The 24,425-nt window shown below is 41.3% G+C and overlaps 1 protein-coding gene across 1 annotated transcript in view; it reads right to left on the reverse strand.

The window, feature by feature from the left end:
* The window catches only part of MYH15 (myosin heavy chain 15), a 45,599-nt gene that overhangs the window by 7,947 nt on the left and 13,227 nt on the right, over positions 1–24,425 (reverse strand). Inside the window, exons 12-35 of the mRNA XM_038159373.1 lie at positions 23,054–23,157; positions 22,500–22,638; positions 21,811–21,929; positions 20,571–20,720; positions 20,092–20,262; positions 18,811–18,990; positions 17,411–17,543; positions 15,563–15,630; positions 14,065–14,152; positions 13,718–13,835; positions 13,366–13,489; positions 12,558–12,694; positions 11,927–12,182; positions 11,258–11,500; positions 10,461–10,637; positions 9,782–9,927; positions 9,106–9,196; positions 7,756–8,145; positions 6,651–6,777; positions 5,403–5,521; positions 4,723–4,919; positions 3,343–3,692; positions 2,655–2,779; positions 1,174–1,289 (exon numbers count right to left, since the gene is read on the reverse strand). Coding sequence (XP_038015301.1) covers positions 1,174–1,289; positions 2,655–2,779; positions 3,343–3,692; positions 4,723–4,919; positions 5,403–5,521; positions 6,651–6,777; positions 7,756–8,145; positions 9,106–9,196; positions 9,782–9,927; positions 10,461–10,637; positions 11,258–11,500; positions 11,927–12,182; positions 12,558–12,694; positions 13,366–13,489; positions 13,718–13,835; positions 14,065–14,152; positions 15,563–15,630; positions 17,411–17,543; positions 18,811–18,990; positions 20,092–20,262; positions 20,571–20,720; positions 21,811–21,929; positions 22,500–22,638; positions 23,054–23,157 — 3,868 coding nt within the window. The remainder of the gene's footprint in view (positions 1–1,173; positions 1,290–2,654; positions 2,780–3,342; positions 3,693–4,722; positions 4,920–5,402; positions 5,522–6,650; positions 6,778–7,755; positions 8,146–9,105; positions 9,197–9,781; positions 9,928–10,460; positions 10,638–11,257; positions 11,501–11,926; positions 12,183–12,557; positions 12,695–13,365; positions 13,490–13,717; positions 13,836–14,064; positions 14,153–15,562; positions 15,631–17,410; positions 17,544–18,810; positions 18,991–20,091; positions 20,263–20,570; positions 20,721–21,810; positions 21,930–22,499; positions 22,639–23,053; positions 23,158–24,425) is intronic.

Here is a 24,425-nt window from a genome sequence, read left to right on the forward strand (position 1 = left end):
GGAAACATTTATTTCACTGCTGGCCAAGTTCTGCCAAAAGTGTAGGAGTTCTGGGAAATCACCAAGTCAACAAGATAAAACTTGAGAGCTTTATTGCTTCAGCAAGATATTGAACTGTGCCCAAGACTCCCAGGAATCAACACAGAATGTCTGCTGAAGACTCATTGTGAAGCTGAAGTAAAATGCACTGATTATCACAGCTTGTCCTGAGATCTCTAACAGACATCTGCAAGACACCAGAAGATGAAAGGGCCAAAATATTCTTGGTTTTGAAGCAACTAACATATCAATCCCTCTGGGTATGCTGGCCAGGGTGGGCCTTGGACTTCCCATTCCCTACCCTTTAGCCTATCAATAACCAATAATATGATTCTTGAGTTAATGACATTACAACACTGACTAATTCAAGGCTGAAGTTTGCTGAATAACTGCATAGACACATAGGCTAGCATGACCTCCTTTTAAGGGTATAACTCTTTAGACTTGCTTTTCTGCTGAGTGGGAGGGGAGAGACAAAAGACACCATCCTCCTCTCACCTAATTGCTTTTCACTTTTTCCTATTTATCCATCTTACCTGCAAGTTCCTCTCCTGTTCCATTCACACTTTCTGCATGTCTGCAATTCTCACTGCTTACCCAAATGGTGGACACATAACAGCCAGCTTCTCACGTCCTCCCACACTCAGTGTAGCTGTAATTGCATAAATTAACTAAATGCCTTCAGATGACATGGGTCTGAGCACCACTGAGGCAAGTACTGCTGATTTTGCCCGGGGGTCCCCTTGGGAGGCAGCCATCCCACACAGGATTAGGAGATGGCAGCTCTCTAAACTTACTTACCTCCATACTGTCAACATACAGAGTTAGTGGCCCTGGTCTGCTGTGAATTGATTATGCCAGCCAGTTTTTTTACAGCTGCAGTGTGTTATGCATGATGGGTTTAATGGTACACTGTCAGAGACTGATCTGACAGGAATATTTGAACTGAGCAGGGGAAATATGGCAGGTCTAGCCTCTGGCAGATAGTCAGGGCTGTCTTGGTTTCTGGTACGGACAGTATCTGCCTATGCTGGCATAACTACCTGTGGCGCGTTTAACTGGCTTGGGTCCTGAGAGTAGTTCCAGTCTTTTCAGACTTTTCCCTTAAGAAACATGCTGCTTCCTGCACAGTACCTTATATTTTCCATTTCTTCCTCCTTTTCTGTCAGTTTCCTTTCAAACTCTGCTTTAACCTGAGAAAGTTCAAGCTGAAAACGAAGAGTCTTACTTTCTTCATGTTCCAAAGCTCCCTGAAATAGAAAACACCAAGAGCTTGCAAACCACGAATTGATTTTTTTTTTTCTCCCAAACTACAAACAGCTGCACAAACACGATGCCTTCACATTTCTCTTCCTGTTTCCTCCTCCTCTCTCTAGGCAAGGGCACAAGTAGCTTACATGGCAAAACAATGCATTTATTTGCCTTCTAATGCAACCTGACAGCTGGAAAACTGAGCAGCAAGCTCCTCAGAGAATAAATTTAAACAGTCCACAGCTCACAAAAAAACACCTAAACAACACCCCAACAGCTTCAGCCCTGCCTGCATGGTTTTGACATCAACAGATGTTCCCTGGTCCACACCTCTGTGCAGATACCCTCTGGAAATTCACAGGCTTGTAAGGGACAGGGATAAGCTAAAACAAGATTGTTGTTGGGAGAGTGAAGGTGTCTACACATCCATCCCCTCCCGCTCACAAAAATCTGTCCAAATCAAAGTGTTGGAAACTTCCCAGTTACATAATCTTATTAGGCAAGACGACTTCAAGGAAAAAATAACAGACATCAGCTCTGTATGACAAAATGCAAAAACTCTCTGTTTGTTCTTTCTAATTAACATGAAGACAAGTCTGTGAAACAGGAGTGATTTGTTCCTGTCTTTATTCCCACATTTCTCTCATATATAGAAGTGAAGAACTAAGCAGTCATTAGCAGCCCATAAGGAAATAACAAGGCTTCTGACTTCAGGTCTCACATAAGCCAGTCTCAGTGTCATTCTGTCTCCCTGCTGCTCTCACTGAACAGGAATGAAAGCACAGAGCTGAACATTATATTTTGGGAGGTGTTCTCTGAAGGGTGGAACTGCACAAGCTTAGCTCATCTTCCATCAAGAGAATGAGGAAAGAGAATGAGGATTGTGAAAACAAAGCTGTACAAAATCCCCGCTGATCTCCAGCCAACATGCAGCAGGTCAGTCAAATACACACATCATGACCACAGGAGCCACAACATATTAGTGGGAAAGGCATGTGGAAATTATTTGTCATCAGCAGTGACTGCCAAGGGCTCAAATTCACAAGAAAGGGAGAAAATCTGCATTAACCCATTTCTTTCACATTTAGAGTAAGATACATCATCACTTTTGTTAGTTCTTAGTACCACTGAGTTTTAGAAAGCCATTCCACACAGTCCAGGAAAGTAAACTGTGCCCCTTAGATCCCTCAAGAACCGATATATTCTTCCCAGCAAGGGAAGCTTTTTGACAGAGTAAATTATCATTCTCCACATCTCAGAGCTGTGGAAGGAAGACATGCTCTGGGAAAGTAGGGCAGAGGAAAATGATGGAAAGTCCTGCTAAAGACACCCTCTTCCTTTTCCCTTGAGCTTTATTTCCTTACCTCTGCTTCTTCCAGAGCCAGCTGAACTTCTGACTTCTCTTGCTCAACCTGCTTCTTGATTTTTTCTATTTCATGGAGGCTCTTGTTTCCTTCACTAATCTGATTGGTCAGATCAGAAATCTCCTCTGAAACAAAAGAGAAGGATGGATGGATTTAGCAAACAGAGAGTTTGGACCATCCTGCAATTTATGGAGTGTGAATAGAGGACCTATGCCTCAAACTGCTACCTCAAGGGGTCCTCTGTACAAGAGCCCTGCCTTACTTTCACTTACAGCAAGATTTTTTACCTGAACAACTTGAAGGCACAGCTTTTCTTGTGAATGCTTTTTGAAGTGGCTATAGCGATTTCATCTTTATCTGTGATCTGTAGGTTAGGAACACCATGCTCTGCTGTTTAGGCTTCACCCACTGCATCTCTGTCATCTTTCTTGTTCCTCCCTTGAGACTGCCCCCTCTGTCAGTGAGTTTCATTGACAGGGGGGCAAAGGGAAGCCTTCTCTGCTCTGGCCATACCAGTCTTCATGTGCAAAACATTCACTGTCAGCATCAGTTTCTCAAATGACATTGGAAAGCTCATCTCAGAATGAGATAAACATCTTTCCCCACAACTGCTGCAGGGCACATGCATCCCTCCAGCCATCTGCTGATGTGGTTCTTGCACTGGCTGCAGGACCTGAATGAAGCCTACCTTGGAGGTTCTTGTTTTCCCTTTTCAAAGTCTCCAGGTGGTCCAGTGTCTCCTCATAGGCATTCTTCAGCTTGAAGAGCTCAGTGCTGAGGCCACGGGCCTCCTTCTGGGAAGCCTCCAGCTCTGCCTGTGACTCCTCGTACTTCTGCTTCCAGTCACTGATGATCTTGTCAAAACCACGCTGCTTCTTGTCCAGCGAGGCAGCTGCTGAGTTGGCCTTCTCCAGGTCTATCATCATGTCTTCCAGCTCATTCTGCAGCCTGTGCTTTGTCTTTTCCAGAGAGGAGCACTTGGCATTGGCTGCCTCAATTGCTTCCTCAGCTTCTTGCAGGCGAGCAGCGAGCTTCTTCCTACCAGGTGGAAAGACACAGTGAAATGACACAGTGTCACTGCGGCCGTGTTATCCAGAAAAACTGACACCAAAGCAGTAACTCAGTAAATCAGTTCTGAAAAGGAAAACAGGGAGGGGGTGAGGATGAGGATGGGGTGAGAGGAAGAGGGACAGAGAGGGAAGTTTAACCTCTAGAGAGAAGGGGCTGTGATGGAAAAAAATGGCTTAAATTATGAATGCTGGTATGTGGCAAAACATTTTGTTGTGTGTCTGTGAATATTTGAAATTGAACTTCTGAACTCTCAGGCACCAGCTAGCTACTTACTAGCTGTAACCAGTATGGGCTGGTTGTAAATTTTTTATAAGACCTGCTCTAAATGACAGTGTCATTTTCCTCCAATTAAGAAATATGAGACAATCACCAGTTAGGAGGCTGGTCATGCCCTGGGCTTTTGTTTGTAGACTATTTAGACTGGGAAAACAGGCAAGAAGAGGTGCTGGAAAGAAAGGATGGCCTAGAAAGAGGATCATGGAGATACTATGTTAAGAAAATATGCTGAAAGTGTGGTAAGATCCTGCAGATCAGAGATGTGCAGAGGTAGAAGTTGGAGATGTTCAGAGACCTTGCCCAGCAACCTGAGTCTGGTAACTGGGAGCAGCTGTACAGTGTGAACCAACATGACTTTCTGCCCTACTTTCCCAGGGCAGCCGCCATCTCCCAGTGGGAAAGGGAAGTCAAGACCAAGGAAACATAGTACTGGGCTGGGGCAAAGTAAGAGAGTGTGACGTAACTAAGTAGGACTATCTAATTTTGTTGGCTCTCAAATAAACCCCTGTATCCACAGCCACTGCTCCAGAGACAAGCACTCCGCAGAAACATTGACCTGTCCAAGCAATAAGAAGAACAAAAGGACAGCCGCAAATTACAGCATTGAGTCAGAGGGACTTTCTAACCAGGAAATTTTCCAACCCTATTTCCTTAGCACACAATAAGACCCGGTGAGCACAGTTCTGCCAGTCAAGGGCATGCTGAAGCCCACGTAACTCACTTGGCATCTTCCAGCTCCTCAGTTCTCTGAATGGCATCAGTCTCATACTTTGTTCTCCACTGTGCCACTTCTGCATTTCCCTTGGAGAGAGCCCGCTGCAGCTCTGCCTTGGCTTCCTGCTCCTCCTCATACTGCTCCCGCAAGAGATCACAGTCATGCCTGGCTGCTTGCAGGGCATGAGCCAGGGCATTTTTGGACTGCAGGGATAGAAAGGCCACAACATTGCAAGGTTACCTACAGCAAAACCAAAACAAACAGCCCCTAGAAATTCAAATGGAAGCTTAAGCTTCTTTTTTCCTTTTCGATTCTCTCTTTGACAGTCCAGATCAAGTGAGATGAAAATTGTTTGAAGTCATCCCTAACTGGTGACATGAGGAGGAAGCTATCAAGACTGAGGATAATTTAACAACTTTGGAGAAACAACCCAAACTTTTAAGATGTAAGATCTGAGATTTTGGCTGTCCTGCTGGGTAAGTTTTATTTAGCATTTATGTATGCCAATGATTTTTCCAAACTCTTCTCTTGTGACTTGCCTCAGTCAGGGACAGGAACTTAGATCAGTACAATTAGTAGGAATCATTGTCACGCCTATGCCTCATTTCAGCTTTTATCTAGGCTACATGAATATGAACACTTTTTGCCATTCCATTTCAAGGAATGGGACACAGATCAAGTATTACCTTGGTTTCCTCTTCTAGCTGTCTCTTAAGTTCTTCAATCTGTTGCGTAAAGGATGTTTTTCCCCGGGACAGCTGACTTATCAGTGACTCCTTCTCTTCAAGTTGTCTAGTAAACTCACCTGTCACAAGATTTGACAAATAAACAAACAAACAAACAAACAAACAAAAAGACCAAGATGATGAAATGACAAAGTTGCAGTCAAAAATCGTAATTCCACCTGTCCAATTCTGCTGAGGAAAAGAACTCACAATGATTGTGATTGACCTGTTGTGAAGCTTCTTCCAAAGTTGTAATCATCCGATACTTCACCAGGATAGTTTTTCTCAGATTTTCTTCTTTTTTCCCCCCTTTTTTTTGGGTGGATTTAATGACTTGAGTTTTCTTGTTTGGTCAGTTGGGGTTTTTTGTACTGTCAATAGCTTGATTAATTAATTTTACTTCAGTTTGTAGATCAGACTAGACTGATGCTTACTTTCATGGGCGGTTGAAGCTGGTTTTACTTTTTTCCAGTGTTTTATATTGCTTTTCCACAGACTTCTTTTCAGAGGGCTGCAAAGCACCCTGAGACCCTCACAAAGAGCAGTATACAGGACAGATGAATATATAAGGAAAACTTCATTGGGTACAGGAAGTGTGTCACTGCAGGGTGAAAACCACAATCTTACAGGAGACACAGAAGTTACAACTAACAGTAAATGAAAAATGTCTTTTTCAGAACAGTGGTATCTGATGAGAATGCAGAAATTAAATAATACTGCTCTGGCCAGAAAGGTAGCAAAAAGTTAGAGGATATGTGGTATTTAGAAGATATGTGAACATCTTCTAGGGTGCAATTCTCAAGGTCAGGCTGAGATGGGATTCACACAGGCCCAACTCCTTTTTCCCTCCAGTATTTCTAGATGCACATATCCTTGTTCCTGAAACAATAGGTACCTAGGCAGCCTGGCACATCCTGGGTTCCAAGCTGGCACATCCATTTTGGCTCATGAGATGGTATCACTGTATGCTGATAAACGTGGGTATAGGTTTGGTTTAAAAGCCAGTCCAAGGCAAGGTGTCCCCACCAAAGTTATAAGAATACTGAGGATAGAAATGTCAAAAGACACAAAGCTAATGCTCCACTCGGAAATCCCAGCCTTGCCACCTTCAGAGCAGATGCCATTGCAGAACACATCTCACTGATGCAGTGCAGAGGTGCCCTGATAAATTCCTGGGAAACACTCTATCTGGGCAGAACATGCACATACCATTCTCACTCTGGAGTTTAGTCTTCTGAGTAGTGAGGTCATTCATGAGGCGAGTCATTTCCTCCAGTTTTGTTTTTGTCTCGTTCAGATGGTCTTCATAAGTGCGACAAAGCTTCTCTGCATTGGCCTAATGGGAATCAGGAGAAAAGACAAAGAAAGTTGTAGCCTCCAGGCAACCATTTGGAAGCTCTAGCCTTCAAAATGTATCATTTTTTCTGTGTCATTTTTCTGTTTGTCTTTCAGAGGAATGGCAGATAGCAAAGACACAAATATCACAGCAGTAAAGCAGGGAGGAGCAGACCCATGTCTATGACCCCAGGACATGGGACTCCCCATCAGATCACCTTCCCCATTTGTTTTCCCTGAACTGTGTTCTGGATGTAAGCAACAGTGGAAAAAGGCTCTGCAAGAACTTCAGCAGCAGTCACGTGCCTCTGAAGTTCAGGCATAGCCACTTCATAATTGCTTGATGGGAAAATCACCTCCAATGAAAATTGCTCTACTGATTCTGCTTTAATTGCCATTTATCATAAATTGGGTTTGATGACAGTTTTCCAACTCTGAAAATACTGACATTTCTTTTCCTCACTTGCACTGAAAGAAATCTATTTCGAGTGCTCTGAAAGCTACTGAGATTATCTACTCAGGAAACAAAATCTGCAATTCTGCTGTAGGAAGTGAAAATGCATTGTGAGATCATGCAAGCCTTTGCTTTGCACTCCATGCTAACATGGATCAAAAATGTGAACCAAGGGCAGGATCTGAAAGGACTCTGCTTAGGGTGAGAGATATCCTGACTTGGATGGCATCACTCCAAGTTGACACCAGCCTGGAGGAGCCTAATTTAGCATGTTTTTGTGCCCTGAGATGCATGGATAAACAATATGCCTGGGACAAAGTATGCACTGTGTGTTTCAGACAGGCCATCTTAATTACTGTCCCATCTCTAGGGAAGAAGGGTTGTACCACCAGCTGGGTAAGGGAGACATGATGCAAGACACCACCTTCTAAAGAACTTCAGCCATAGCAGGTGTCCTGGGAAACCTTCTGACCAGCCTTAGCTACCCATGACTTTGGGGGCTTTGGGAAGCCTCAGGACCCTTACTTTTCCCTTGACCATCTGCTCCATGTTGGATGACAGATCATCCACTTCCATCTTCAACTCGCTCTTCTCCTTCTCCAGTTTCTGCTTGACCCTCTGCAGGTTGTCCAGCTGCTCCCCCATCTCAGCCACACTGTCTGCGTGCTTCTTTCTCAGTGTGGCGGCTGTGGCCTCATAGTGCAGCGTGGCCTCCTCCAGGTCCCGCCGCAGCTTCAGGAACTCTGCCTCACGCTTCTTGTTCATCTCCAGCTGGGCAGCTGTGGCTCCCCCAGCCTCCTCAAGCCGCTCACTCAGTTCCTCCAGCTCTCGGGCCAAATCTGATCTCTGCTTTTCCACCTTGGCTCGAGCAGCTCTTTCTGCTTCCAGCTCCTCTTCTAGTTCTTCTATACGAGCCTGCCAGAGAAACATGAACACCTTGGGGTCAGTGCTATTCCCATCAGAAGACCATGAGGCACCTTAAAAACTGTTAAACCCTCTGCCAGCCCACATTTTACCTCACTGCAGAAGCTCGGCAGTTAATGGACTTGCCCATTTGTGCCAGTAAATCAGATCCTGAGCTACAGTAATGATAGTGAGTCACATCTTACTTGCAGTAGATTGTGCTGCAAGTTCTAATTCAAGACATATAGTTCCACTGCATTGTTTTTATGTTCACAGGTTTGACAATCAGCTGAAATACATGTGAGGAGTCATATGCTAGTAGGAGCAACAAATTCTCCCTTTAAGACTTCCATGACTGGAGTAATTTCTCTCTAGGAGTGTTAAGATAGGGTTTCAATACAGCAGTGTGTAGAACTGCCTGGATAATGAATATTTATTGGAAGCAGTCTTTTTTATTATAAGATTATTTTCACCAATCTGCACTTTACATCCAAGTTATACAAATATTCTTTATTAACAAAAAAGGTGGAGCTGTTGTTTTTTGGTCCAGACATTGTGTTTGGGCTGTGCTGAATTTCCTTGGCCTTTTAATTTCTGTAGAAAATTTCCTGTGTGTTTTAACCTTTTCTCTAAATTTCAAATCCATGCTTATCACTGCTGAACTCCTCTCCAGTAACTACCCTCACCTCCATGGTTTGGAACAATATTACTTGCTTAAAACAAAACACCAGAGCCTTTCTGCCTTGCCTGAAACCCCTACCATTCTGTGCTCATGTGTCCTGCTACTGGGAGGAAACATTATAAAGCAACCATCCTGAGGAAAAAAGGGGGTCTGTCTGGGAGGCTATGGAGATGTACCACTTTGTGTCTCAAAGTGGAGCTGCAACTAGCTGTGAAAAGTTTCTGCAAGGTCTTTCAGTGAGGCACAAAGAGAAATTCATCCTAAGATATACAATAAAAAAGCAAGCTGACCTGAAGCTCCTTGATCTTCTTCTGCAGCTGCATCACTATAGCTTGTTCATCTTCTATCTTGGAGTTCAGCTGGCTCATTTCAAATTCTTTCCTGGCACAGAAGGGAAAATCCTACTGTGAGAATTTGTCTTGAAGCTTGAAGTTAGGATTTTTAAATTTTGAAAGAGTTATTCAATAAAACTTCTAACGTATCTAAAAATAAAAACAATTTTCATGTATTGCAATTTGCATGAAAACACATTTTCCTCTGAGCAGCAGTTTCCAAGCCCAGCCTCTGCATGCATTTGTGCAATTATATTTCTGGTTCTTTGTGTCATACAAAGAACACTATTTTCAGACTCAATGGAAAAACATATTTAACAGTCAGGTCTCCTGACAAAACTACCACAGTTGGTTAGGATGAACAACTTTATAGAATTCCTTCAGCTTTCTCCTCTAAGCAATGAAAAACATTAATAAGTTTCTGGGTAGCTTTTTTTAGTGTAGGAAAGTTTAATGAATTCTAATGTTTCAGGTGTCATGTACACAAGAGTTATTTTGCCTCCCTCCTTGGCTACACATTTTCATAATGGAATTATCTTTCAGCCACCATCAGAGCAGGATGACACACCTGAAGGCTCTTAAATTACTTTGTAATTGTGCTGCTTTATTTGGTACAACATAATCAACTTCTTACTTTTTCAGCTTTTCTTCCATCTGCAGTTTATCATTTTCCAAGTCCATGACACTCTCTTGGGTCAGCTTCAAATCCCCTTCCAGTTTGCGTTTTGCCCTTTCTAGATCCATCCTCACTTTCTTCTCTTGTTCCAGTGATCCCTCGAGCTTTAGGAGCAAAGTCACTTAATAAATATATTGAACACAGATGGTTTACAACAGTCAGATATAGGCTGTGCCCAGTTCTAGTGAGATAGTGCTGAGTTCTAGAGAGCTGTGAAGCAGAAGCACTTAAGCACAAGCATCCTAGTTTACAGGTATTGTTTTCTAGCAGCCAGTGGACATATGGGGCTAAAGAAATAGAACAAAAGGGTAATTCCATGCTTTACATTTGTGCAAGCATTACAGTTTTGTTAGAGGCAAAGTTCTGTTTGACTTCATGCCAGTTACACTGCAAGTGCAAGTTGGGAGGATTTTCCCTTGTTATTGCAATCCTTTGAAAGGCTGAACACAGATCAATTTTTGTGGTGTTCCTTTTTGTGGTGTTTTGTAGTTGTACCTTTTACAGACAGTGCAAAGAGTACATTTCTAAAAGGAGAGGAATATATTTCAAAATTTTGCAACCTTTTAGACTCATGAAAGGTCCACTGTAAGTGGTGGTCAAACAAGCCTCGTGAAACATAAAGGAAGAGCCAGCTTACATCATCCACTTGCTGTTCCAGTTTAACTTTAGCTTTGCTCAGTGTGTTGACCTTGTCCTCTTCTGCTTGTAGGTCATCTAGAACTTGCTGATGAGATTCCTGCAAGGACTTTTTCTCCTTGGTAAGTTTGCTGATATTCTCATCAAGTGTTGCCATTTCTTCTGTCAGATTTTTGACCTGGGTGAGAAAGGAAGATGTGTTTATAAGAATTTGAAGGAAGGGATTAAATGTCCATCTGGTCTGAATAGTCTCAAATGACTATCTGGTCTGAACTTGTAAGCAGGAAAACAAGAGAAAGAAAGGGATCTCTCCCCTCCCAGCACCTCATGGCTTTTTGAGTTAATATGCCATCAAGGGAGTTAATGTCTGCCAGTTTTTGGTGTAGGGGTACATTATTTCAAACATACTAAATTCTTTTCAGAGTCACTCCTGTTGAGGGACTCCAGCTTCTGAATCTCTCTGGGAGGAGTAGGAGATGAGCTTTTTACATTAACAGGCTTTAAGGACAACATCTGGAGGAGTTCATAGTTACAGGAGAAGATTGTTTGCTTAAAAATGCCACAAATAGGTATAATTCTTTAGCTGAAGTGCAGTAAGACTCACTTCAATAAAAAAAAGGAAGCTTTGGCTCAGAGGTAACAGTTTTCACCTCATAAAGTCAAATAACTGTATTTACTGATCCTTCAGTGTGGCCTGTGTAACAAACAGTGCAAAACGATCAAAAGACCCGTAGCACTTCTCGCAAAGGTAATCCATACCCAGCCTCTTTTGAATACATGGTGAAGGTCTGAACGTACCTTGTTTTCAGTAGCATGTTTCTCTTTCTCTACTTTTGCAAGTGTTATTTCGAGATCATCAATATCCTTCTTGAGCTCAGAGCATTCATCTTCCAGTTTTCTCTTCTTAGAAGTCAGCTCAGAATTCATCTCTTCCTCATCCTCAACCCTCTCTGTCAGTTCTTTGACTTTGGCTTCCAGCTGAATCTTGGATTTAATCAACAAGTCACAACGTTCCTCAGCATCTGCCAAAGTGTCTTGCTCCTGGTGTGGCACAAAGAAGGGGACAGCAATGACTGACCTTTTTTCTCCCTCACTTGTCCCCTAGCCTGTAACTGGTCAGGGAGCCTGATACAAAGCAACAAAGTAGTGCAAGGAAAATTTTCTACTCTTGATTTCAGAAGACAAGTAATTAACGGAGCAGGATGAGATAGTGGTGAGCATGACTAGATAGTGGTGAGCATGAGTTACTGCCGTGGACAGTGCCTTGAAGAGAATTTGTTAAGATTTGCATTGTCAGCCCACCTGGTTATATGCTAAAACAGAAGAACTTCTATCCACTCTGAATTTTGGAAAGGCTTGGACAATATCAACAACTTATTTTTATTAAATTCCACTAACACTCTAGTCTGTAAACCTTTGAGTTTCAAAGAACGTCTAATGAGTATATAAATCTATATGTCTACTCACAGCTTGGAGCTGGAGAAGCAAATCATTTTTTTCCTGAACTAAAGAGACTTGCTTTTCCTCAAGTTCCTTTCTCCGGGCTTCAGATTTTTCCAGGGCCTCCTTCAGTTTCAAGAATTCTTCCTTCATATTGGCCATCTCCTTTTCAGTTTCTGCAGTCTTCAGGAGAGGCTTGATCTTAAAGAAAAGCTTCATCCAAGGCCAGTTCTTGACAGCCATAAAAGCACGGATGTTCCACTGAATTACAAGAAGGGCATCCCTGGTTTAAGAGAAAACAAACAAGCTCCCTAAATCGTAGCCTGAATTGAAAAAGTGAGGGGTTTTGTTTTCATTCTCAGTCAGTTTCATAGTTTTTTTCTGAGCAATATTAGGAATGTTTACTAATTTCCGAGAGATACAAGAAACTTTCTCCAGATCTCTTTATTTTCAGAGGCACAAAAAATTTCCAAATCTCATTTTCACCAAAGCTGCAGGCAATTAATATACAGTTGCTATTATTTTTATCACACATACACTTAAAGGTTTTAATTTACGGTTATCTATAGCCTTAGGGACTGTAATTAACGCTCTATTCAACTTATAATTAAATGGTAATTTCTATTATCTGCTAAGATTTAAGAGGGTGCCTTCATACCTTCGCTCCACTATCTTCTGAAACTCAATCCGCATCAATCTGCCACGTGCTCTTGCCTGGATCATTGTTAAGATTTTCGCAAGTCTCTCATCCCTCATTTCTTCCAGATGGCCCAAGAGACCAGCCTTGAAGAACACCTGGTGCATGCACAGATGTCAGTTCACCACAAAGAAGGATTTATATCAGAGCTACATTTCAGCTACCTTGCTGAAATGATTCACCCTCTATTCTTATTGACACATTATAACCTAGGTGAGTATAGAGGGCCAAATACTACTTGTGTAAGGGACTTCACTGTACAGTTCCAGAGTTGTTTTAAAACTGGGTTTTTTCTCCCCAGTTTTGAATTGGCCGAACTACTTTATCACCATAATACCTTTGTAGGTCAGCTGAACCACAGCTCTTGACTCCCAGAAATCCCTGCTAATGGGATCATGTGAGAATTCCACATGGCCTCATTTCAAAAGATGCAGCTGATCTTGTGGTCCATCTATGTTTGAATGTACCTATATTATACTAAATAAGCCAGTGTTTAACTGGGGGGCATGGAGCATCAGCTGGTGCTGTGTCTGCTTGTAGAGTTGCTCTTATAAAATCTCTGTGGGAGCCAGAGAGTTGTATTTCCTCTAGCACAGCTTAGAACCTACTATCACTTTGCATCTATTTTGCTGATATTTTGCTGGTTTCTTCTATTATTAAATGTCCATTAAACACCACCACTAAAAGTTGCAGTGTCCTATTCTGCAAATTAAATGTCAGATCTATCACTTTTCTCTTTACATAAGCGATGACAGTCTTTTCCAGTTACCTTGGTGTGCCCAAATCGATATTGGGTATGGTCAACATCTAAAGATGCCATCAGTTTTTCAGCAGCTTTTCTGCTATCCACAAACTTATCCTCTGGGATTGCTCCTGGATTCAGGATGCGGTACCTGTTAATAACAAATGAAAAATGTGGAAAATCGGCTTAGATTATGCTTTAGGTTTTTTTACCCTCTTCCCCCAAAAATTTAAAAAACCCAAACCAAAACATCCAGGGTAATCTCCTGCTTTGTATCTACACAGACACAAGGAAGAGCAGAATTCTGCAATCCACATCAGGTAAACTGAATGGAAGGTAAACTTGAATGGAACAGGAGACAATCATAGCTCTGCATTACCTTTGTTTGAAGTCAGCATAAAGCACCCTGTTTGGGAAACCCTTCCGGCAAATGCGGATGCCTTCCAGGACACCATTACAGCGGAGCTGATGCAAAACAAGGAATGCATCCATTTCGCCTGCAGGGGGAAAACAAGGCTAAATTAAAAGGAGTTTCTCCACAGGTCTTCATCTTCATTTCCCCATGGAAATTGGAAAATGTGAGGTGTCATCTCCTGAGAGAGCAACATGATTGGATAAGGTAAAAAGCACAGACAATATTTAAGTACAATCTGGTGACTCAGAAGTAAGTAACAAAATGACAGAGTGAAATATTCTAACATTTTAAGACTATTGTCTTTTTCATACCTGGAGTTTTTGATTCATTTGGGATAATGCATCGTACAAAGTGAGGGGCTGTAGATTTTAGGTTAGTCATCAGCTTGTTTAAATTTTCCTAGAACAGACACATTAAAAACATGATTAGCTTTAGTGGTTTAGTGGAATTCCAATCACTATTTCTTTGGTTTTCTGGTTGTTAATTTAAGAAGCTAATTTTTCTAAAAATTGCCCAACAAAATTTAAAGCTTACCAAAATTATTAGAGAGAAATGTGTTCAAATAAACCAAAGAATGATTTAACATTATTATAGGATTCCACATCAGTTTTAGCAAAGAAGATATGTGTTTTACTTACAACCTCAGAAATTCAAAACTCCAGATGAACAGCAAGCAAGACTCAGCATAAACTGGTGGAGCATTTTGGTAAAGCCAACTGCATCTTTGCCTAGTCACTTCCCCACTCAGTGGGAAGAGCTCACATTTTCCACCTGTTCCTCATAAAGGCTGGGTTTTTGTCTTCTGGCCAAACATTTTCCTTTTATTGGTCTTAATCAGACCAGGCAGACAGCAAGCTAACTCAGAAGAAGCCAACCATTCAGTGATCACCAGGCTCTAGGGAAAGTGTTTTGTTCAGTAAGTAGAAAATGGAGACCATGGGAGGTGAAATGCAATGCCATCAGCACAAATGTGCAAACTGCAGATTCCTCATACACCAGTCCGGACAACAAACAATATGAGCTGGGTACTAACAGTTGCTTGTGTGCTGGAAAGTGGGCTTCTATCTGTGGCTTATTAATTATTGTCTGAGCGCCCCTTCAGCTGCCTTTATACCGCTTCAGCTGGTAAGATACAGATCTCTGTTTCCTGTGATTTCCCTTCATGGGGAGTATCTCCAAATGAGATAAAATGGCATGATTAGTGGGTAACTACATCCTTCCCAACTGAGGTTTATGTGCATTACCACTTCCTCAATGTTACCCATAGAAATGGTAGTGATGGTAAAAAGGTAAATAGTCCCATTTTCTCCTCAGCCATGATCCTAATGACAGATTGCACCAGGAGCCCATACCAGTCCCAGAAGAAGGGAATAACTGAGCAAACAAAAGGCTTTATGACACTTCATTCAACAACTTTTGTTTTCCATGTCTGCTCTAACCCTAGGATCCAATTACAAGCAGTAATCAGATAGGGACTAGCAAATTACTTGTAATCAATTCCCATTCCAGAGACAAGCATGAATGTGTAAGCAACAAAATAAGTGAAATAGGTTGTTGGCTCCATTTTGTGAAACTTTCTCAAACACAGTAAAAAGAACAATGTCCTGATTGCTCCAAGATGATGAAATGGAGCAGCCCATGGCATGCAGTTTTAATAGCAGTGTATTTCCTTAGCCAAGGTCAAAAACCCTGTCCACAAGTTGAATTTCAATCTTGAATTTCAATTTTTTCCTATCCATTACAGCCCTCAACATTCTTCTTTAACGCATTGTCTTCACTCAAACCACCAGGTGTGGAGAGGTAGCAAACCTTGTGCAGTGAGGACACTGTTTGGAACGAAGCACCTTTCTTGCGTTTCTTTTCTCCACCCTGGTCACCTAAGGAGGAAAAAATAAGCATAAACCAATCCATATCTCAGTAAGAGGTGCAGGCAGAGTGTGGAAAACAGACCATTTTAATAGTGCTGCTCTATTTGTCTAAAAGGCTCTGATTGCTCAAATTTTATACAAGACATTCTGAACATCATGTGTGATACATCACATATTTGCATCTCTCTGTCCATAGTTAGGAATTTTGTCAAAGACCACTGTAAACTTTCTGGATTGCATTTGCATTTCAGATCTATGCTGTATCATTTCTTATGCAGAAAAGCCCATAAATATGAATATGGCAGGAAAAAACCTTTTAACAAAAGTAATTTGTAGTTCATTAAAAGCTCCATAGGGTGAGATGATGTAGAAAAAGAAAAACTTAAAGAAAAATTATGCTTACAGAAAATTTGTACTGCGCATTGTATTGTATAGAAACCTGCTATGCAGACACTGAACTTGTGCAAGTAAGATTTGTCTAGAATAGAGGTAAATAAATATTTATCATTTTAGATATAGTAACTTTGCATCCGCTGTGGAGTCAAAATCATCAGATCCTCCTAAGGAATGCTAGTTTCTGACAAGCCCTTTACAAAGTTTCACAGGTTCATGACAGGACCCAAAAATGTACAGCAGCTGCTGCAGCTTTCTTAAGCAGTGGGTCATTAGAACATTCCCAGGAGATCTGTCATTGTCCAACAATGTCTTTTATGTCCAACATAAAAGGAAAAGTGAAGAGTGAAATGCGCTTGATGCAATTATCCACAGCCTTTTCCCCTTCAGAAGGTGATCCTGCTGAGAGTGGAAAAGGCTGATCTGGACAGGCTGTTCCTTTCTCAAAGAAAAGCAAGGTAGTATTCAGACAGACCAGATTATCCACAGGCAAATAGGCAGTTAGTAACTTGCAAGCAAACATCCTAGGCAGGATGTTTGTTATTAACATTCAGCTTCATCTTATTCCCATTACAAAGTCTTCAGCCTGCTTGCTGCCTAGGAAAGTGTCATGTGATAAATGACAAGAGCATCTCTTGAAATGAGGTTTCTGATAAACAGGCGGTAAATGATTGCAACTTCAGGGTATAAGAGCTACATCTTTGTAATGAATACCAGTTATTTACTTAAGATCAATTTCTGAATGTTTGCTACTTGTCTTCTCACAAATAACAGTTCTGTGTAAAGGATGGAGATGAAATATGTTCTCAGATATACATTATTACATTGTACATTAGTACAATGAACATTGTCAAATAAAAGAAAAACAGCAGCAAGCAAAAAGGAAGACATATTGGCAAAGCCTTCTACTATGGCCAAGGTAGGATGGTGTTCTGGTACCTTCAGTGTGTACTTGCCACTAATCCAATAAAATACTCCAAAACTCCCTCTTAAACTTGGTATTTCTTATTTTTTCAGGGGGGCTAGCAAGGAGTACTACAGCATGCAAAGCAAGAGATGTTCTTTTTTGTTGGCATTTATGTACACAATCTTTTGTGCAATACTTTGCTGCATATCTGAACACTTGCATACTCAGATTCCCACTGGATTATTCACAACACAGCTTTCCTTGCCACAGTTGCTCAGTGGTACTATGCATTCAACCTAGCTGAGTTAAAGGTCTCCTTCCTATACCTGGCAAATTCCTTCAGCTGCTGTGCACATCTAAATAATTAGTCACTGCCCCATCTAGCATTGAGGCAATTGCAGTTGAGAGAATTGCTTAGTTTCTGAAATTCATTCCCAAGCGCACATCCCAAAACCCAAAGGAAGCCAAATGTGAGCTGGTTCTGCTTACCACTGTCAGCACCAATGTAGCTCTCAAACAAGCTTGCCAGGAGCTTGTTGGACGATTTCTGGAAAATGCCTACTACGGTTTCATTAAGTGGGTCCTTGTTCTTCTCAAGCCACCCAATGATGTTGTAGGGAACCTACAGCAAGGCATTGAAAAGAAACCAGAGATTGCCAATGTTCCCCTTCAGAGCAGCCAGCAGTTCTTTGCAGTTCGGCTTGAAGCCAATGATTTTTGTGAAGAGCTGTGCTCAAAGCAGTACCAGCTGCCCTGGTTTTCATCACTTCCCCTCCAGTTCTTTGCTTCCTAATTCCCTCTCTTACTAATAATTAGCATGTGAATCCCACAGACCCCTTCCAAACTATCTGGTCCCTACATCTCACAGACTCCATGTGGTTATCTGTGAAGATACCATGGGGCATTGGTGTCCCAGGAATGTTATTAAAAAGTGCTGAAGTACAAATCACACAAGTAATAATTTAACTTCAAAATAGCATGCTACACTGGAATAATTAGGGTTTTCTAATAGAATCTTAATGATTACAAACACACTCCTGGACTTTGCCACAGCTCTGTTTAGTGGAAAAATATGTTCCATTATCAGTACCACAAGGGAATCAAAATTCTAATTTTCTCTGCTGAATGCATTAACAACTGCAGATAAGTAGCAAGATCAGCATTATTTCTTTTAATAATTACAAAATTAGCTTAATGCTCAATTATAGTTTGAAATTAACAGCATCAGGTAAATTCCTGCTCTGCTATACAGGCTTCTTATCAATTGTAGTTTGATTAAAAAATTCCTGTGACACTCTCAAATTATTTCTGCCCATCTGGTCTGAAAACAGAACTTCGAAACTGGACAAGTTTTGGCTCGGGTATCACAGTACTGGATTATGTTCTCATTCACCTCATCACCAGTGAAACTGCAAACTGAACCACCACATCAAAGCTAACCATACTTCCTTTTGCTATTTTGACACACTGGTCCTAAAATGAGTAAAAAGTGATATAATTTTTTTTTAACCGTCCCTTGAGTTAAAGCAGAAATTAGTTCATTTTTCCAGGAAACCGAGGTGAAAAGTTAGATGCTGCTGCTGTTTAATTACTAGTCTTACTCAGATTGGAGGAAAAGTGATAAAGGCAAAACAAGGCATACTTCCTGCAAAAGTACTATTAGCCCTCCTCAGTTTATTTCATTCTATTTGTGCATCTAAGGAGCAGATGTCCTGGAGTCTGGTGGCATTTTACTCTGCTGCAACACTTGTGCAGAGTAGATATTTGTTTTTACTCCTCACCTTTCCTTTCTTCCCCTCTTCATGCTTCCCACCCTCAAAGTGTGCTACAGCCAAACCCCACCTGGAAGACCTCTGATACAAAGTCTGCCTGCCAGCAGAGGAACTTACTGCACCAGCATAATGAAGGAGTTCAAAGTGAGCTTCATATTTCCTTTTCTTATCAGGCCTGGGCTTCTGTAAATTGGGTGACTTGCCAAGATGGTTGTCGTAGAGTTTGGATTTGAATGTCATATCTGTAGCTTTTGGGAACATACACTCCTCTTCAAGGATAGACAGGATTCCCAGTGGCTGTGGATTTAAGAGCACTTTCGTTGGGAAACGTTTAGGTTACCTGCTTTCAGTGGCTATGCAGCCTGTAAGTTACATCTGATGGAATGTTAAGCCTGCAAAATTTCTTCTTAACCTGAGGAGGAAGTTTTTGACTATTCTCTTGAAACAGTCACCACCCCATTGACTATTCTGTATGTCACCTTTGACTGTTCAGTATGTCACTTCTGCCTTAGGAGGCTTTATGATGGCTTCCACTAAGAGTTTGATTTATCTTCCAGAGCAGCTGAACCAACTAGTGTTTTATCATTCATGTCTCAGGAAGAGATGAACAAACCTTGTAGCAATGGGCAGACTGGTTTTGAGGGATTAGGATCATGTACACACATATGCTGGCGTTGGACAAGAAAGTGATCAAATAGAAGACCACTTAATAATCAGACTTTCTATTTCTGCTGTTACTAATTTCCTGCTAACGCAAGATGCAAAATTTCATGTTTCCTCACAGATCAGCAGGGTTAGATGCTGTGCCATAAAACATGGCAGGAAGAGATACAAAGACAGGTTATACAGCAGAGGACAGCTGTCCCTGCCAGGACCACATTATACTCCCAAAAAAGGGAAAAGGAAAGGCATATCCCATGCTGTGGAAGTGGTGAGAGGTTTCTTTCCTTTTCAGGGTTGAAAGAGCACAAAGGACTTTGCACATCAGCATGTAATGTGAGAAAGAGGAGCCTCACAGGAGATGTACAGGGCACAAGACTGAAACATTGCATTTGCCCTAAAAAGCTGACAAGTTTGATGTTAAGCATATGTGGTAACAACTAAATGGAGGAACAGCAGGGTCAGAGAAAGAGAAAAGTGCAGACCAGGGAAGATGATACAGCCATACAAATTACCAGTTACAGCTTGTTGGTTGCTGTTGGCTCTTTAAGGCAGAATTCCAAAGGTAAAGCTGAGTGGCCACAAATACTGATTTTCCTTTGATTCTGTATTGCAGGTAGAAAGGCAAGAAACTTGTCATGCTGTTTATCCTACTCTGTTCACTGAGCCATGAGGTCACATCCAAGGGAGCATCGGGAATCAAACCAATTCAGTGAATACTCCTTGGCATGTACATACCTTCTCGATTAGATCAATGCAGGCCTGCAGGTCCATGCCAAAGTCAATGAATACCCACTCAATGCCTTCCTTCTTATACTCTTCTTGCTCCAGGACAAACATGTGATGATTGAAAAACTGTTGCAGTTTCTCATTAGTGTAATTGATGCACAGCTGCTCAAAGCTGTTAAACTGCAGAAAGAGAGAAAAAATAAGCCTTTGCATTGCAGTTAACTTGGTAGAACAGCAAGAAGGAAACTGTTTACAGCCCAAAGCATATTAGATGTTGTTCCCAGGAGCTATTGGCATGTCCAGCCACATGGTTTTTATATCTACTCATGAGAAAAAAAACCAAACATGTAAAATCATACACATTGTTTGCCTTATGGCTTTTTCAGCACTCTGCCTTCTGTTCATTTAGAAAGAGAAACATCCAACCAAGAGCTATCTCTTGGCATCTTTTATGTCATTCCAACCTGTCCTCACACATTAATACTCACATCAAAGATTTCAAATCCAGCAATATCCAGGACTCCAATGAAGAACTGTCTTGGCAGCTTAGTGTCCAAGGTCTTGTTGATACGGACCACCAGCCATTTGAACATTCGATCATACACTGCCTTAGATAAGGCCCCAACAGCATACAGAACCTAAAACACATGTTTTAGAACACCACAGTGTGAAATAAAATTCACTGGGGAACACAAAGATTTTGATGCAATAGACTATTTCAATGTCTGTTTACAGTTTAAATGAAATTTCCCAATGCTTTGTATAATCACCAAGGTATAATTAATACAATGCCGTTTCTTCTATTATCTCTGCTGAACTTCCTTCAAATCACTGCTAAATATATGGATGTCTACTAACACGTATGATAAAGTGCTTATGAAGTACATCTTGGGAAACAGCTGGATGGCAAGTTCTATATGTTTTAATCCATTATATTTCTGTGGAAGTAAGGTAGCAGAAACTCACAGGCCAGAAGCCACTACAATGTCAAGAGCTACTGCCAGAGAAGGGTGGAGCTTTATGCTCATGTTGTTGATTGACATTTGCTTCTAATTTTTGAGGGATGATATGGGATGAGCAGGCAATAGGAAAAGTCTGTCCAAAGTATCTTCTTTAGCCTGTGCACATCTGCATCATGAGGATACACCTCTCTGTAGTGGTTTTCTACTTTCTGAGCCTGTACCACAGGGTGTCTTCAGACAACAACTTTTATTGTAACCAAAATGCTGCACCATCTTCTACAATATTGCTACAGCCGCAGTATAGCAACCCAAGGACTCCTATTCCCTTAAATTAGGAGATAACTTTAAGTGGATGTTGCCTTTAGCTGATTGAGGTCACACAGAGATTAAAAATTACATGAATAATGAATGAACGATGAGTGAATAAATAATCCATGGCTCAAATCTTCTAGGTAACTATTCTCATCCAGAATTAGCTATCAATCCCCATGTGGTTTTACTGCACCTGGTTTCCTGGAGTGCTGCTAACACATCACAAAAACAATTCTATCAAAAGTTGCACTGGACAGTATTCCTTTGTCAGTCTCTTCCCCAGTTTCCCTCAGTTTCACCATGTATTTCCCCAAGTTTAGGCATATAAAATGAGAAAATGTACTAGAGTCTCATGTTAATATTTCTAGCAGCTGTCTGTCGCTCTGAGATGTTACAGGCAAATCCTCTAGGCTTACAGGACACGTATCCAAATATCATTAAAGTGTCTCCTTACTTGTTCAACACTTTGACCTTTGGTCACATACTCATTGCCGACTTTCACTCTAGGGTGCAACAAACCCTTAATCAAATCAGAGGAGTTGATTCCCATCAGGTAGGCAGCTTTGTCAGCACCTGGTCAGGAGATACAAGGTTTCAATTGGCTTTAAACATCTACATGGAAACATGCCCAGCTAAAAAAAAACATATTAAGTACATTCACTTCAAAAGACAAATTGGATAAAGGCCTAATTTGTGTTAGGTATGCCTGTACTCTCCCTTATGGTAGGTCATCTGACTACTTTATACCCCAGTTGATGCAAGAATCTCACTTAAGAAGCCCTTCAGGCATAGGGAAAAGAACATATCTCCACACAGGTTATAGACAGTTTCAGGTGTAAGAGAAAATAAAGAAGCAGGACCTGTAATCATGAAAGAGAAAGTTAAGGCAGCAGGATTTCACAACCATTTTGTGCAAATGGTCTCAAACATGGAATTTGATCCTGTTAGTCTGGCTGTGTTCAACTCCTGCTGAGTAAGGTCATCCACCGCTGAATAAGCCTGTTACAAGTACAGCACTCTGGGCTGATCAGGAGTGCTACAAGCGTGCAAGAACAAAGCAAACAGGCAGCTGTTTCCTCAGCACAGTGCCTGGTACATGCCAGACTTTTGAAGCTGAGGAGCAATATTAGATGTTATTCTTACTTTCAGTGCCATCAGCCTCTGCCTGCTCTTCTCGGGGTCTTTGCTTGAATTTCATATTCCCAAAGTGCATGATGGCACCTGTGAGCTTGTAGGAACCAGCCTTCTCATCAGGCACAAATCCCAAGATGTCCATGGCTTGCTATGAAAAGGAAACACAGACATATTGTCACCTCCCTGCTCAAAAGCAGTGGTGGCTGCAGCCCCACGATCCGCCTTTGCATGGCAGATATTACTATCCTGCCAAGGGGTGTTATCACCCAAAGCAGCCACTGGAACACCCTGAAGACCCAGCAGTGGTAGGGGACCCAGGGGAGAGCTGTCTTCATCTAACATTTTATATACAAATAATTATAAAGGGTGGACATTACATGGAGCAGGGCCATATTCAAAAGTGTAACAGTTTACCAGACCTTGTGCTTCACAGTCTGAATGCAGTTAAGACCCAACCCTGCTTTTGCTTTAGTCCAACAGTTTCAGGGACAGAAGTCAGGCTCCTCCCAGTAGTCTTCCTCCCCTGATTTAGGAAACCCAAAGTCATATCCATACAGACTTACATCCGTTGCCAACAGTTCTTCTCCATCGTCCAAGTTGTCCACTGTAACCACTCCTTGTGAGCAGAAGTGGTAGTCATATGGGTTGGTAGAGATCAGGAGCATGTCTGTAAAACAACTGCCAAGGTCAAAACTGCCATCCATTCAGGTTATCCTCAGAAATGGAGATGGAAAAATCAACTGTAACCTGCATTTGTTTCTGCACTACTGCACTGTTTTGTTGGTTTTATTTTAATAACTGCAGGGCAGAAACCAGCTCTCCTATTCTACTATGTTAGTGTGAAGATGTAGAGAAAGTGAATAAAAAGAATATGGAAATACTGCATATTAGCATCTACAGTGCATACACATCTATTGAGCATGTATTGCAGCATATTGAGTCCATAATTTCCTGTATAGTCCTACTTTTTGCCTCACATGTTTTTAGGAGTAAAAAATCCCATCTAAATAGAGACTAGAAAAAGATTTTAGTATGATCCAAGACAGGGAGCATGGGCATGGCTCTTCCTTTTTATAACAGACCCAGAGAAGAGTGATAGAACACTTTGCAGAAGACACTTGGCTTTTGATAAATAAAAGACAGAATATGGCTTTCTCCATTGTCATTCCTTCATATCACAACCCAAAAATGCAGAGTTGTTATCTACAAAGCTAGCTGCCTCTAAAAGTTCAGGCAGAGTCCTGCTTCCTTAAATCAACTGAAAGTTTCACGCACATTCCCCAGACCGAGTTTGATCTAGATTTCAATCTTTTTTTTTATGCAGGCACACATCTCTACAGATCTAAATATGTGGTTATCAATAAATATATATATCATAAATAAATGGCTATCAATATATGTTTATATGAAATCTTATTCTCTATAAGCTTGTCTTACTTTGCTATGTAGTCACTCTGATATCAATTACTTTATCTACTGATATGTTCATCCATAGTTATTGATATTGATACTTATCCATATTTAGGTATGGATGTGTTTATATACAGTTGTGTTTAGACATTTCTTGTCTACAAAACACACATCCCTGTTGGTTTCAGCCTCTTCAAGAGCCTGCAGACATGTTCCTGATGGCCCGAAAGGTGTGTGCTGCTGTGGAGCACACAGAGAGTTTATGAGAGACAGAGGATTTTCCCAGCACAGGGATTCTCACAGGAATCTCAGTGCAAAGCTTCCTTGAAATCTTTCCTGTAATTGCCATTAATTAGGCCACATAAAGCTTAGAGTATTAGGGATTTGACCATGCACTGTCAGGATAGTAAGACTTCAAAAGAGATTATGATTGCTATGGCTTAGTGGGAGCGTGGAAGAGTAATGAAGTGACCCTACAACATATTTTACAAATTGTGTTCCTTCAGAGCACAAATTGAAGTCAGC

This window comes from Motacilla alba, chromosome 1 (genome assembly GCF_015832195.1).
Source record: "Motacilla alba alba isolate MOTALB_02 chromosome 1, Motacilla_alba_V1.0_pri, whole genome shotgun sequence".
Lineage (NCBI taxonomy): Eukaryota > Metazoa > Chordata > Aves > Passeriformes > Motacillidae > Motacilla > Motacilla alba.